Here is a 13,569-nt window from a genome sequence, read left to right as displayed (position 1 = left end):
ACCCTTTCCTCCTCGTCCGTCGCCGCCGCCTCTCCTCCAAGATCGGGGTAGCCGTTGACGCTTGTGATCGGGAAGGGCTGGCGGCGCTTGACATCAACGGCGGCCGATAGTGCACATGCTCGAGGACGGCCGACGGCGCGCAAGACCCGAGCGTCCGGCGACGCTTGATCTCGGGGCGGTCGGTGATGCTTGATTTCGCGGACGGCCGGCGATGCACAAGATCCGAGCGGCCGGCGACGCTTGATCTCGGGGACAACCGGGAGCCGACGGCGTTTGAGATCCTGGTTGGCTGGGGTCAAGCAAGAGCAAGCCATCTACGGGGAGGATGGCGGCCGGCGAGCAACAGGGCCGAGCAAGAAGAGCAGGGTGATGGCAATGGATTCCTTTACCCGAATGTGAACCAAACAAGCTTGCAAAAAACTGATTACACCTCCTTAAAGGCTGTGATCTGATTACGTTTACCATTTCTGTAGCCAAACACCTCGTTCGTTTTAATCGTCAACGCTGGATTGTAAACAGAATCAGCGAGCCGTTGTCTCTCGAGAAAAAAAAACTAAGCGAGCCGTTGATATCTCCTTCTTTCATCCTGACCGTTCATTAACTGAAGCCTCTGTATGTTGCACCCGGCCCTGACAGCGTGCCGCCTCCTCCTCATCACCAAGCCCAACGCTAGGGTTTTGCCTGCCACCGCCGCCGCCATCCGCCTCTCCTCGTCGCGAGCATCTGCGGTCGCCGCCACCGCCACTGCCATCGTCGGCCCTCCGATGGAGGTGCCGTCGGATTGGACGGCCGCCCGGGTCCGGGAGGTTTTCATCGACTTCTTCAAGTCCAAGTCGCACACGCCATGGCCGTCGAGCCCCGTGGTACCCGTCGACGACCCCACGCTCTTGTTCGCCAACGCCGGGATGAACCAGTTCAAGCCCGTATTCCTCGGCACCGCCGCCCCGGACTCGCAGCTTGGCCGCCTTAGCCGCGCCTGCAACACCCAGAAGTGCATCCGCGCCGGCGGCAAGCACAACGACCTCGACGACGTGGGGAAGGACACCTACCACCACACCTTTTTCGAGATGCTCGGGAACTGGTCCTTCGGAGACTACTTCAAGGAGGGGGCCATCGGGTATGCATGGGAGCTCCTCACCCAGGTATCGGGTTCTTGCCTTCACTCCCCCTTTTGATCGCTCGCGCGTTAGTATGCACTACTGTACTTCTACATCAGATTATGGATCAGTAAAATTTAACTGAAAGTTGGGTCCACTTTGGTCATAAATCTATCCGAACAAGCAAAAATAAGAAAATGATGTCAAAAACTTTAGATGTACAAATTTCCCACTGATTTTAAACACTGGCCACCTTCTTACTACATACTGTTTGCTATTTCATATGTACAGGTCTACAAATTGCCCACTGATAGAATTTATGCAACATACTTTGGTGGTGATGAGAAAGCTGGTCTCGCTCCGGATACCGAGTCGAAAAACATATGGTTGAAGTATCTACCTAATGAAAGAGTTCTGCCTTTCGGTTGCAAGGTATCCTGGATGTGCTTGGTTTGTTGGTCGAGCTCCTATCTATTGTGGACATTATGTTGTATTAGTTTCACTTTCTTCGTTTCTGTTGGGCCTAACTATTGACTGAATTTCCCTACTAAAGAACACTTTTTGAAACGATGTATTCTTTGAGCAGGATAATTTTTGGGAGATGGGTGACACAGGTCCTTGTGGGCCATGCACAGAGATCCATTTTGATCGTATTGGCAATCGTGACGCAGCTTCATTAGTGAATAATGATGACCCTACATGTATTGAGATATGGAATCTTGTGTTTATTCAGGTTAACATGCTATTTTCCCCATTTCTTTCCAGATTGTCAAGCTTTAATCCCAATACAATGTCAGTTACTCTGTTCAATGTGTGCACACCTATTTGCTTATTTATCTGTTGTATGCACTGACATTTGGCTGTTTTAATACCCAGTTCAACAGGGAATCAGATGGTACTTTGAGATCCTTGCCAGCAAAACACGTTGACACTGGAATGGGCTTCGAGCGTTTAACATCTATCCTTCAGAATAAAATGAGCAATTACGATACAGACGTATTCATGCCATTATTTGATGCCATCCACAAGGTATTTTGTGCACACTTGCAGCTTCTTTTATGCTTATGAGTTGTGGCAACAGTATTTTTCTGCAGTAATTAATTGTTGCCTAAAGTAAATGATATCCATTGTTAATTCAGTATGCACTATGAATGCAGCTGGCAGGCGCTGGAATTCAACCATACTCTGGTAAAGTGGGATCTGATGATGTTGGGAAAGTTGATATGGCATATAGGGTTGTTGCAGATCACATAAGAACCCTTTCTTTTGCTATCGCTGATGGTTCTCAACCTGGTGAGTTCATACTGTTTTGGTTGGGGATACATGATTTAAAATGATTGCCATCCATTTATAAGTATGGTTAGTTTCTGTAAAAAGATGGAATAATAACAATACACCTAAATGCTTGTTAAGTTGCTTGCTGCATTGCATCCTGCACAACAGGATGTTAAAGTAGTTCTATTTCATATCTGTCCACAAGTGAGCATAACGAGCTTGTGCGCTTATGTTATTTTGGTTCCTTAAACTAGACATTATTTTGAACTTATTATGCTCCTAAATTTTCTGTTACATATGTAAGATATTTTTTATTCAAGATATGGATGTGGCACTGGAATAAAATGAAGTATGTAGACATAAAGTTACCAATAGTTCATCATATCCAATTTTGAAGAATTTGAATGAGAACAGATAGATCATTGTAGTACCCATTGTCAGCCAAAATGATTAGTCACTCTACGAGAGGCTAGGTTTTTTGGACTTGAATGATTAATTTTGGTTTAAGTATCCAAGTGTCAAAATCACTAGTTTGGGGACCTAACTTGCATTTTCTATTTTAGGAAGAAATGCATTATTTCCCTTCTAGTTAATATGAAGTCATACCTGCTAATTTTTTATGGGCTTAGTTCATTGCGAACCAAAATTTATAGATTTCAAATGGACCCCTGAGTTGTTATAGTTCTTGTCACATGAATTTATGTGTGAAATACCAATTAAGCCTTATTTCGACTGTCTTTTGCATGGTGGAAGTGTTGGCGCTAGTGGTTGGGTGTTGTAATTAAGTGATGGGTGCTTGTTGGAATAAATATGGCAAGGATATGTTGAATTGGGCCAGACTTGGAATAAATATGGCAAGGATATGTTGAATTGGGCCAGACTTGGAATAAATATGGCAAGGATACGTTGAATTGGGCCAGATATGGATGTGAGACAATATTAATTAGTAGTCCAGAATGACATATAATATGAAGTGAGCAGTTAATGACTCTCTTGCTTGCTGTTTATGCAATAGAAATCACCAGTTGGATCTACTCCCGAAACGTCATATATTTAGGAACAGAGGGAGTATATAGCTGCAAAATAATATGATATGGTGCACATTTGTTGCAGCTACATAATATTACCTCCGTCCCAAAAATCTTGTCTCAGATTTTTCTAGATACGACACTAAAACGTGTCTAGATAGATACATTCGTATCTAGACAAATCTAAGACAAGTAATTAGGGATGGAGGGAGTATTTCGGTAATAAAGGTTCAGAACAACTGCAGAAAATATATTATTGTCTTCATTCAGTTTAATGGGATTGTTTTTGGTGGATCCACCATCTTGGTCAACCTATCTAGTGAGGATGGTGTAGAACTGATTTTTTTTTTGTCGCAACTACTGAGCTATTGTATTTTTCTTGCATTTACAAATTACAATGTTTCAGGGCTTTGTTTTGTATTATACAATGACGTTTCTTTGTTCTAATATGAGTTTTTCTGTAGGAAATGAGGGAAGGGAGTATGTTCTAAGGCGTATACTTAGACGTGCTGTTCACTTTGGTCATCAAAAATTGATGGCAAAGCAAGGATTTTTTAGCTCGTAAGAACTGTAATCTGCATCTGCTGTATTCTGTACACTCTTTTTGATGATATATTTGCATAGCTTTTTGTTTACCCAGAAGGCTAAAAATGTAATGCAAGGCTTATGAGAATGACTGTAGGAATGTCATATGACAATAAAAAAAACTATGTTCACACACAATTTTAGTTAATTTATTATGAACCCAGGGTCATGTGCTATGTGTTACTTTAATTTGGGTTTGGGTTCGTGGGGCATAACTTGGCACTGGACTTATCTGTGTCGGCTGCTTGCTTGTGTGCACAATACCATTGTTCCTGCGATGCCTTTTGTTTTAGGTTCATGTGTACATTTTTTTTGCTAGCAAAGCTTTATAATAACTAGCATTTGGTCCTGATAATGAGGCATGGTTTTGAAAGTTATTTCACTCGCAGGGAAAAAAAGTGCTAGTGCGTTTTGCCATTGCCTGGCGCCTATCTCATCTGCTCCCTCCGTCCGCGAATAAGTGTACATCTAGCTTTTCTCCCAAGTCAAAGTTTTAAAACTTTGACCAATTTTATAGAGAAAAGTAGCAGCATTTATGGCACTAAATTAGTATCACTAGATTCGTTTTGAAATGTAGTTTCATAATGTACCAATTTGATGTCATATATGCTACTACTCTTTTCCTTAAAGTTGATCAAAATTTTAAAACTTTGGCTTAGGACAAAAGCTAGATGTACACTTATTCGCGGACGGAGGGAGTAAGCGCACACCTAGGATGATTAAGCGCTAGGCGTTCTGTTGTTGCCTAGCACCTAAGCACACTTAAGCGGATGCCTAGGGGCGTTTTTTTTCATGACTATCTTAATAGGTCTGATGGCGTGGATTCTTGGACATCACTGTCCTATGCTTGAGTGTGTGTTCTGGAACTGCTGTATTTGCCATAACTTGAATATTTATTTATTAATTAACTATCACTCTCACGATTGTAAAATTATTGTTATCTTAGAATGTGTACAGTCAGATTCTGACGGTTGACCAGCAATAATTTCATTGATGGTCTAATTTTACATGGAAAGTGCTATATATGTCCAACTAAACCTTTTTTTTTTTACTTCTGCATCAATTTTTCAAGTTGTTTCTGATTCTCTCTCCATATTTCCGGCGACTGGCATCTCTCTCTCTCTCTCATCTTTTGGTTTTCGAAGCTGGCATTTGATTTACCATTATTTTGTGTCTTGCTCGTACAGCCTTGTAGATGTTTTTGTCCGAGTGATGGGTGATGTGTTTCCTGAGCTGAAAGACAATGAAAAGAAGATTAAAGATATAATTAAGGACGAAGAGGCAAGCTTTGAGAACACTCTAGCGAAGGTATTATTATTTGCCTGGAGTATTGCATAACAGTAACATCAATTTAGCCCAAGTGAAGTTTGTTGGTGTAATTTCATTGCAATCAAATCCGAGTCTTTGCACACTCTTAGGCAGTGTTCTCATACTTCATCCTTTTCTGTGAAGCATACTTTATCCTTCTGAACATGTGCCAGTCTCAAAGTAATTTAGCCAGTTTGTTTTTGTAGTTGCCGGAGACTCTGGGCCAGTTTATACCTTGTATCTTCTGTACCACTGTTTTGCTCGTGCGATACTGCTACAGGCTTTATATATATTAACGTGTTGTGCTGAGTAACCAGGCAGTGCCTTGTTTTAACACTACACATTAAGGAACATATCCATGATGATCGTTTCGATCTTGGTTTACGGCAGCTTAGCAAACTTCAATAGTTCAATCACAGTAATTAGCATACATGATAAATTGTCTCATCTTTTCTCTGAAATGACTAATTATAATCCAATTTATTTGGTTTCTACATGGGCATGATTCTGTTTATCATGTTTGTATTTTAAGGGTAGTTCCTACTAGGCGCATTGTCATTGTATTTCATATAGAGACTAAGAAAGCTTACAGTTGAAGTTTAATTGGCCATTCTTTTCTTAAAACCATCATAATATGTGTTGTCATTTCTGGTCGCTGTTCAGCCAGTTAACTGAGTGTGCTGTTGGTGTAATTTTCAGGGGTATGAGAGATTTAAGAAAGCTGCAGATGCTGTCAAGGAGAATGGCGGGGCAGTACTTAGTGGCCAGGCAAGTGCTTTGGTTTTGAATTACCACCAGATTAGTTGATTTATTTTGTTTTCACTAGAAGATGTTTGCACCTAAGCAGATATATAGTTTGTTTGTTGTGTGAGCACGTGTTGTGTTATCTCATTGGACAAAAGGGGGGAAAGGGTCCATTGGCAAGTGATGGTAATTAGGAGATAATATAAATTATGAAGTTGGAGTCAAGGTATCCTGATTAGTAAGATGCATATATTTCATATTAAAATATTTGGAATATGTTCTTATCCTTTGCTAGAGCGGTTGCATTGTCATCCATTTTCATAGTGAGGATTAATCTGGATATATCTAGCCCTTCCCTCCCTCTCCAGTACGCCATAGAGCATTGTTTTTAAGGTGTCCCGCCTTGGATGCTCGGCAAGCGCCCTGGCAGTACCTTGCAGCGCTTAGTCGTCAGGGCGGTGAGTGCTCGCCTTGGGTCGCCTTACCGCATTAAGAACAATGGCTCAAAGCCTAACTATCCTTTAATGAAAATGCCTGGCAGGGGTGAAAATGGTTCGAATATCAACAAACTGACGAACCCCTTAACAATGGCGTTAGGAACCAGAACTTGGATATCTGACGGATACAGTATCGGTAGTTATTCTCGGATGTGGTTTTAACATTGTATAGGCACTATCTGCCGGAACCAGGATACCAGGATTCATGGATTATGAGTCCTCAAGGACTAGTCAAGACTAGTCTATGAGTCTCAACTCCAGGGCCGACTACACTTCAGTGTCGACTAGTCTATGATTCACAACTTCAGTGTCGACTAGTGTCGAGTAGTCACGCTTAGTCTATGAGTCTCAACCTCGGAACGACTCGTCGACTCGTAGGATTTTGATCAGATAGTATTCAACACACTATTTGGTGAGACTCCCACCTGCTCATTTGTGAGCTTGTCTGCTGGCTTCAGGTGATCCTGGTGGTTGCATTGCTTGCTTTAGAGGAAACACAATACATGGATGTGAAGCCTGCCTGTGGGATGTTAACATGGGCTGTGCTGGCTGTTAATTGGGGCTTGTTGGTTATAGAAAGATTGGTCCGGGCCTTGTGTTGAGTTTTTCGTATATTTTTTACAGCTGGACATCAAGTTGTAATGAGTGTTGACAGGTTATGGTTTGTGTGGAGTCGGGCGCGTTGTATCCTGTGCCTCCTATATGATGAGGGGGGCATCACAAATTATCGACGGACACACAGGGGGAGCTGGCGGCATGCGTCGGTGTCCGGGCAGCTGGTGTTGCAGTATCAATGGGAGGAGCACCCGTAGTACAGGGGATGGAGGCGATGTGCACTGAACCTCTTGCTGTGATTGCTTGGTCCTCACTAGGCCAACATGCACCTCTGTTATTGCAACCTCCTCACCTAGCATCAAAATCAGGCAAATGATAGGTGTAGGTTCATTTCGCTCAACCTAAAAAATATATTTGGCACAGTTATATATCTAACTAGACTTAGAGCTATCGTGTTTAGTGGTATCCGTTGAGCATTATTTATGTTTCTGTTTTCGATTAGAGCATTGTTTGCTGCCGACCATATTTGGTCGTAGTTCACTCCATATTCATGTCCAGGCACTCATCCGTTGAGCATCTCTATCCGCTCTGCTTGCACCCTTACCGGTGGTTAGATGAGGGCAAGGTCTCTACCCCTCAGTCCCAGACCTATACCAAGCCATGCACTTATCAATCTGGTTCTCCTTCATCCATCCATAGCTCAATCGAATGTTGGAACAATTATTTTGCAAGGTTGGTTACAGCTCTGAACACTGCGCACCTAAGCATTGACGGGGCTCTTCCTACCGTGGTGGAGAGGCTCGTGGCTATTGGAGAAATTAGCTGGAGACATGAGAGACTTTCCAATTAGTCGTTGCATCTAAAATTAGTATGAAAAGTAGGCATCATATGTTAGATTAGTGCTTTGTCAGCCAGAGAGCTAGTTTATCTGTGCCTCTTGGGTGTGTAGCCTTCCCTCCCTAGTTTCTATTCATTCCTTCGTATTTGAGAAACATGTCAAAACTAAGGAATTCGACTATTTGGAAAACTTGTTAATATTCTCTACAATAATGTGGAATAATTCTTTTTTTCGTCCTTATTTTAAGAATCGGAGTCCACTACATAGAAATATGTCTCTTAAATCATACTTCGGTCACGTTTATCAATGTTCTGTTACATCCTGCTGAACTTTTCAAGTTTATATTGCTATCCTTCATGTATTGCAACCATTATTTGTTCTTTCAGGATGCATTTGTTCTGTGGGACACCTATGGTTATCCAATTGATTTGACTGAGGTTTGTTCTTCATGTTTTCATCAGTAAATTTAATCAAATTAATTTGGCAGTGATATACTTTTCATGTTTATGTCGTTAAACTTGATAAAGCTTTTATTGTCTTTTCTGGTATCGTTGTTGTTTCCTATCTCATAGGTCATGGCAGTTGACTTCGGGCTATCTGTTGACATGGAGGGTTTTAATGCTTCTATGGAAGAAGCAAGGCAAAAGGCTAGGAATGCTCGCTACAAGGTTGTGTTCATTTCTCCTTAAATATAAAACTTAATCCTTCGCTTGTGGTCTTTTATGCTATCCAAGTATTATCCCTGCACTTTGTTGTTTAATGATGTTGTATTTAACTAAACCTAGCATCTCTTATATGCCAGTGATGCTCAATTCATTGGGCAACTTTAGTCTGTTTATATCATACTTATTTCTGACTTTGTTTTATATGTTTTTCTTGCAGGCTGGTGGTAAATCTATTGTCCTGGATGCAAATGCTACGTCGCAGCTGCGCAATCAGGGACTTGACAGCACAAATGATAGCCCAAAATTCCAACACAAGGTTAGATGATTAGTTACTCCCTCCGTTCACTTTTGTAAGACCTTTTAGACATTTAAGACAGTACCTAAAACAGTTCAATTTTCAGCTGTCTTAAACGACTTACAAAAGTGAACAGAGGGAGTAGATTATCTAGTTGTGGTTTGGCTATTAGGTACAGTTCTTTCCGATATTTCAGTGCCTGTTTGGGATTTCGTAGAATTTCCATTCTAGTTTGGCCCAAACATTTAGAAAGCAACCCCCACTTCAAATCACCTTCAAGTAGTGAATTTACGTGGCTGCAAGCTTTTGATTGTTTTTGCAGTGTTCATATTTTGCACCGTGGCTGAACACTTATATATTGGTTATATGACCGATATACCTAAAATCATTTTGCAGGTACATAGCAGTGTAGTGAAAGCTATCTATACTGGCTCAGAATTCATAGCCACTGCATCTGGTGATGAAGACTTTGGTCTGGTTTTGGAAAGTACAAGCTTCTATGCAGAACAGGGTGGTCAGGTACAACTTCACGTTTGACAGTGTCATGTTGATGTGTTGAATGAAAACGCCAATTGCAATCACCTCTAGAGTTGCAATCATGCTATGAATTATCAGCTTATCTACTGAATAAGCATGGTATTCTGTTGTTTTAAGTCACGTGGGGCCATTACTATAGGAAGAAACCCCAGCTGACATCAGCTCGATAGCTACCTTAGTTTGCAAGTTAGATATTTTCTATAGTAACTATTGAGCTGATGTCTGATGGGGTATCCTCCTGTAGCAATGGCCCCACATGACAGTATTTTTTGTTAGCTTTAACAGAATTATGTTGACCTATATTGATTCATTAGTAAAGTAGACACATAATTTCTGTTTGAAAGTTATTCTTTGATTGTAACCATAACCAAAAATGATTAATGCACCCTGAAGAGTGATACCTCCCATTGGTTGAAATCTGATTGGTATCCTGTGTTGTTTGTTGCACGTCATCCTAATAATCTACAGCACTCATAAATACTCCCTCCGTCCCATAATATAAGAGCGTTTTTATATTATGGCACGGAGGGAGTATATGCTTGAAGTATTTTTGTCATTACACCATTTCAAACACCACATTGCGGTTGTATACAATAGTGTTGAGGACTTTGAAGTTGCCCGTACAATACACTGGCTTCAAGTTTTTCAGTAAAATGTTGACTAAATTAATACCCGTATATTGCACAACAAACGTTGCAATTTGCATTCAACAGCCATTGATGTTTTCTCAATTATTTGAAGTCACCGTGCTGCCATGGTCGTTTCTTGTTCTATTTCAAAGAAGCGCATGTGACCTCTTTCTTGTGTGGGGTTTGGGGTTGTATATATAAACTTTTCCTCTTTTTAATGAACGATACACAGCTCTCCTGCATGTTTGTTGAGAGTTGCACCATGCATTGTATGAATTCTCTTGACATGCCATATGATATTTTTGGAATAGATCTATGACACTGGGAGTATCGAGGGGCCATCTGGATCTTTCACTGTAAACAATGTCCAAGTGTTTGCTGGCTATGTCCTGCATATCGGTTCATTTCTGGAAGGGCCGGACTCCAAGGCATTGTCTGTTGGCGATGAAGTGAAATGCAAGGTAACATTCTTTACTGATTAATTTCTTTATACCGAATCAGTTAACCTGTGAAATTTGCTAAATCACATGGCGATACTTCTATTACTCTTGGTAGGTTGATTACACACGGCGTACTCTCATTGCTCCAAACCACACATGTACCCATATGCTGAACTTTGCTCTAAGGGTATGTTTTCAAGCCTCTCAGATTTTACAAGGAGTACTTTTTTTTTTGCATTCATGATGGTTTCACTATTGTAAGTGTAGGAAGTACTTGGTGACCATGTTGATCAGAAAGGTTCCATTGTTCTTCCAGAGAAGCTGAGATTTGATTTCTCCCATGGTATGCTGTGATTCTTTTTATATTGTATTCACATGATGTTTTTCCTCAGCTTGTCAACTCAACTGTTGGTACATAACAGGGAAACCTGTTCAGCCCGAAGATTTGAGAAAAATTGAGTATATAGTGAACCAACAAATAAAGGATGAGCTGGAGGTATCTGCACAAGAAATAAAATTAGCTGACGCAAAGCGCATAAATGGTCTGCGAGCTGTGTTTGGTGAAGTGCGTCCTCTTACCCAGCTTGACATACCATGTTCTAATACCTTGTTTGCCTGACCTGTTGTTTCGTGTAATTCGTTTTGCATATGGACTTTGTAGATCTACCCTGATCCTGTAAGAGTTGTATCAATTGGTCGCAAAGTGGAAGATCTGCTTGCAAACCCTGAAAGCAAAGAATGGTTATCCATATCGACTGAGCTGTGTGGAGGTATATTTACTACTCTGTTCTATGTAATTCTACATTTGTGTGTTTATGTCATCTAAAGTTTTTGTATACCAGGTACACACATTTCAAACACTAGAGATGCTGCGGCATTTGCCCTCATATCTGAAGAGGGTATCGCAAAAGGTGTTCGGAGGATAACGGCTGTTACTGCTGAGTGTGCCTCCCAGTCTATGAAGCTGGCATCATCTATCGATACTGATATTAATGAGGCATCTAAACTGGAAGGAGCCACATTGGAGAAGGTACTAAGTGTGCTTGTCTCTCTTAGTATGAGGCTGTGAGCTATATGGTTGTGTTACTCTGACAAATTGGATAATGGATATCATTAGAAGTTACTGTGGTTTTTGTTTGTTTTCTTGGAAATATTATGTCCTAAGCCTTTATATAAATAGATGATGTCCATTGTACTTTGTAGCTATTTCCTTCTGATCTGCTTTGTATTAGACCGTATCTAAGAATGATGTTTCTTCATCAGAAAATTGGGTCCATCAAGAATACACTGGATGCAGCTGCTATCCCAGCTGCAAGGAAAGCTGATCTAAAAGGCAATATCTCAAAGCTGGAGGTCTGTAAATGTTTCAGTTGATTTGGTGCATCTTGTCAAAGAGAAGTATTTATGATATTTGGTATTCTGTTCGTAGTTAAAATGAAAGCTGATTACAGCTGTTGCATATATCAGGATCAACTTAGGAAGGCGAAGAAGAAAATGGGTGAAGAAAATATCCAAAAGGCTGTCAAGATTGCCATAGATGCTGCAGAAGCTGCTCTTTCTGAAGGAAAAACCTTCTGTGTTACTCATGCTGATGTGGGTCTTGACACCACTGCTGTCCGGGAAGCAGTTGTCAAAGCCATGAACCGTTTCAAGGTGGGTACTCCAATCCATTTCTGTCAAGTAGTATCCCCATCATGTAAAAATCACTGTAGATTCAGCATAATTTCCAACTTGCTCCAACAATTTATTTTTGTATGAATTAAAACATTAAAGTTGTATTCCTTGTGTCGGATGTGCTGGTGACCTCATGGGTTCGACTTTTCCAGGGTTTGCCGATAATGGTATTCAGCACAGATGAGGCATCAAACAAGGCTGTTATTTATGCCGGCGTACCTCCGGATGCACCCAATGGCTTCAAGGTGTTGGACTGGCTTACACCTTCAATCGCACCACTCAAGGGAAAAGGAGGCGGCGGCAAGAATGGTCTCGCCCAGGGCCAGGTGAGGCATTGTTTAATCTTTATAAGAGAAGCCCCTTTGGTCAAAGTCTACTAATTGTCGTTGCCTAATATCTGTGAATCCTGCAATGCAGGGAAGTGATGCTTCTCGGGTCAAGGAGGCAATGGAGCTTGCTACCCAGATAGCTTCGATGAAGCTGAGCTGATTTGTTGGGACTGGTCTTCATACATGTTAAAGTGGCTGCTTGATTGGTCGTTGTCACCCTACTTTCACAAATTGTGATACGTGAAGATAAAATTATTCACGAAAGTCGACTAGAAGCAGTGTCCGTTTCCACATCACAGGATGGTGTTTAAGGGTCACAGTTGTTGTGTAATTACAGTTTGGTTTATCAAATGGAGTGTTATATTTGACGAACGTTACGAATCTAATAATAGTACCGAACACTTTTTCCTAGTGTAACTGCGGCATGCATGGTTCATCACCCGTGGTTCTTGCTATCTCATTCCTTTGCAACAATGCATGCATAAAACTTTTTCCTAGTGTAACTGCGGCATGAATGGTTCATCACCCGTGGTTCTTGCTATCTCATTCCTTTGCAACAATGCATGCATAAAACTTTTTCCTAGTGTAACTGCGGCATGAATGGTTCATCACCCGTGGTTCTTGCTATCTCATTCCTTTGCAACAATGCATGCATACAGATAAACCAGAAAATATTCAAAAGCTGGATTAAGATCTGTTTTTATGATTAAATCCGTTGTGATGAGATTTTCGAAATCGGATCTCATGTTGGTATGTTTCAATGATTTTTTCTAGTTTGCCATATGTAAGTTATCAAACTGTTGACTCGTCGGTCATTAATACTCCCTCAGTTTTTTTTATGTAAGCTGTATTATTTTTGGCATGGTGATTAAGACACATAATTATAGACATGTTCAGATGAAATTACCCTTGGCAAATTTGTTGTTCAGTGGCAAGTAAATCAATTAGTCTAGAAAAGTAAGAGATACATGCAATCAAGAGAGAGATATTTTCTTTCTTTTGCCAAGGAGAGATATAGACAATCAGGTTAGAGATAATTTTCCTTTTTTGAGGGCTAACAAGGGAATTATGAA

At 40.9% G+C, this 13,569-nt stretch overlaps 1 protein-coding gene across 1 annotated transcript; it reads left to right on the top strand.

The window, feature by feature from the left end:
- Window positions 1-599: 599 nt before the first annotated feature.
- On the top strand, window positions 600-12,913 carry LOC123096740 (alanine--tRNA ligase). Its single transcript, XM_044518501.1, has 22 exons — window positions 600-1,142; window positions 1,389-1,529; window positions 1,684-1,830; window positions 1,974-2,126; window positions 2,255-2,390; window positions 3,865-3,961; window positions 5,173-5,293; window positions 5,993-6,061; window positions 8,314-8,364; window positions 8,500-8,595; window positions 8,810-8,908; window positions 9,284-9,406; window positions 10,365-10,514; window positions 10,609-10,680; window positions 10,761-10,836; window positions 10,916-11,058; window positions 11,155-11,263; window positions 11,336-11,523; window positions 11,757-11,846; window positions 11,961-12,146; window positions 12,320-12,493; window positions 12,585-12,913. Exons 1-22 carry the CDS (start codon window positions 615-617, stop codon window positions 12,654-12,656), a joined length of 3,021 nt encoding a protein of 1,006 aa, XP_044374436.1. The 5' UTR covers window positions 600-614; the 3' UTR covers window positions 12,657-12,913.
- The last annotated feature ends 656 nt before the right edge of the window (window positions 12,914-13,569 follow it).

This window comes from Triticum aestivum, chromosome 4D (genome assembly GCF_018294505.1).
Source record: "Triticum aestivum cultivar Chinese Spring chromosome 4D, IWGSC CS RefSeq v2.1, whole genome shotgun sequence".
Classification (NCBI taxonomy): Eukaryota; Viridiplantae; Streptophyta; class Magnoliopsida; order Poales; family Poaceae; genus Triticum; species Triticum aestivum.
This window is presented reverse-complemented; position numbering and strand designations above follow the sequence as displayed.

Coding starts and splice junctions, on each gene's coding strand:
- LOC123096740 (XM_044518501.1), top strand. CDS start 615: ATGTTGCACCCGGCCCTGACAGCGTGCCGCCTCCTCCTCATCACCAAG. Junction 8,596..8,809: donor CTAGGAATGCTCGCTACAAG/GTTGTGTTCATT, acceptor TTTTTCTTGCAG/GCTGGTGGTAAATCTATTGT. Junction 11,847..11,960: donor GCAATATCTCAAAGCTGGAG/GTCTGTAAATGT, acceptor TGCATATATCAG/GATCAACTTAGGAAGGCGAA.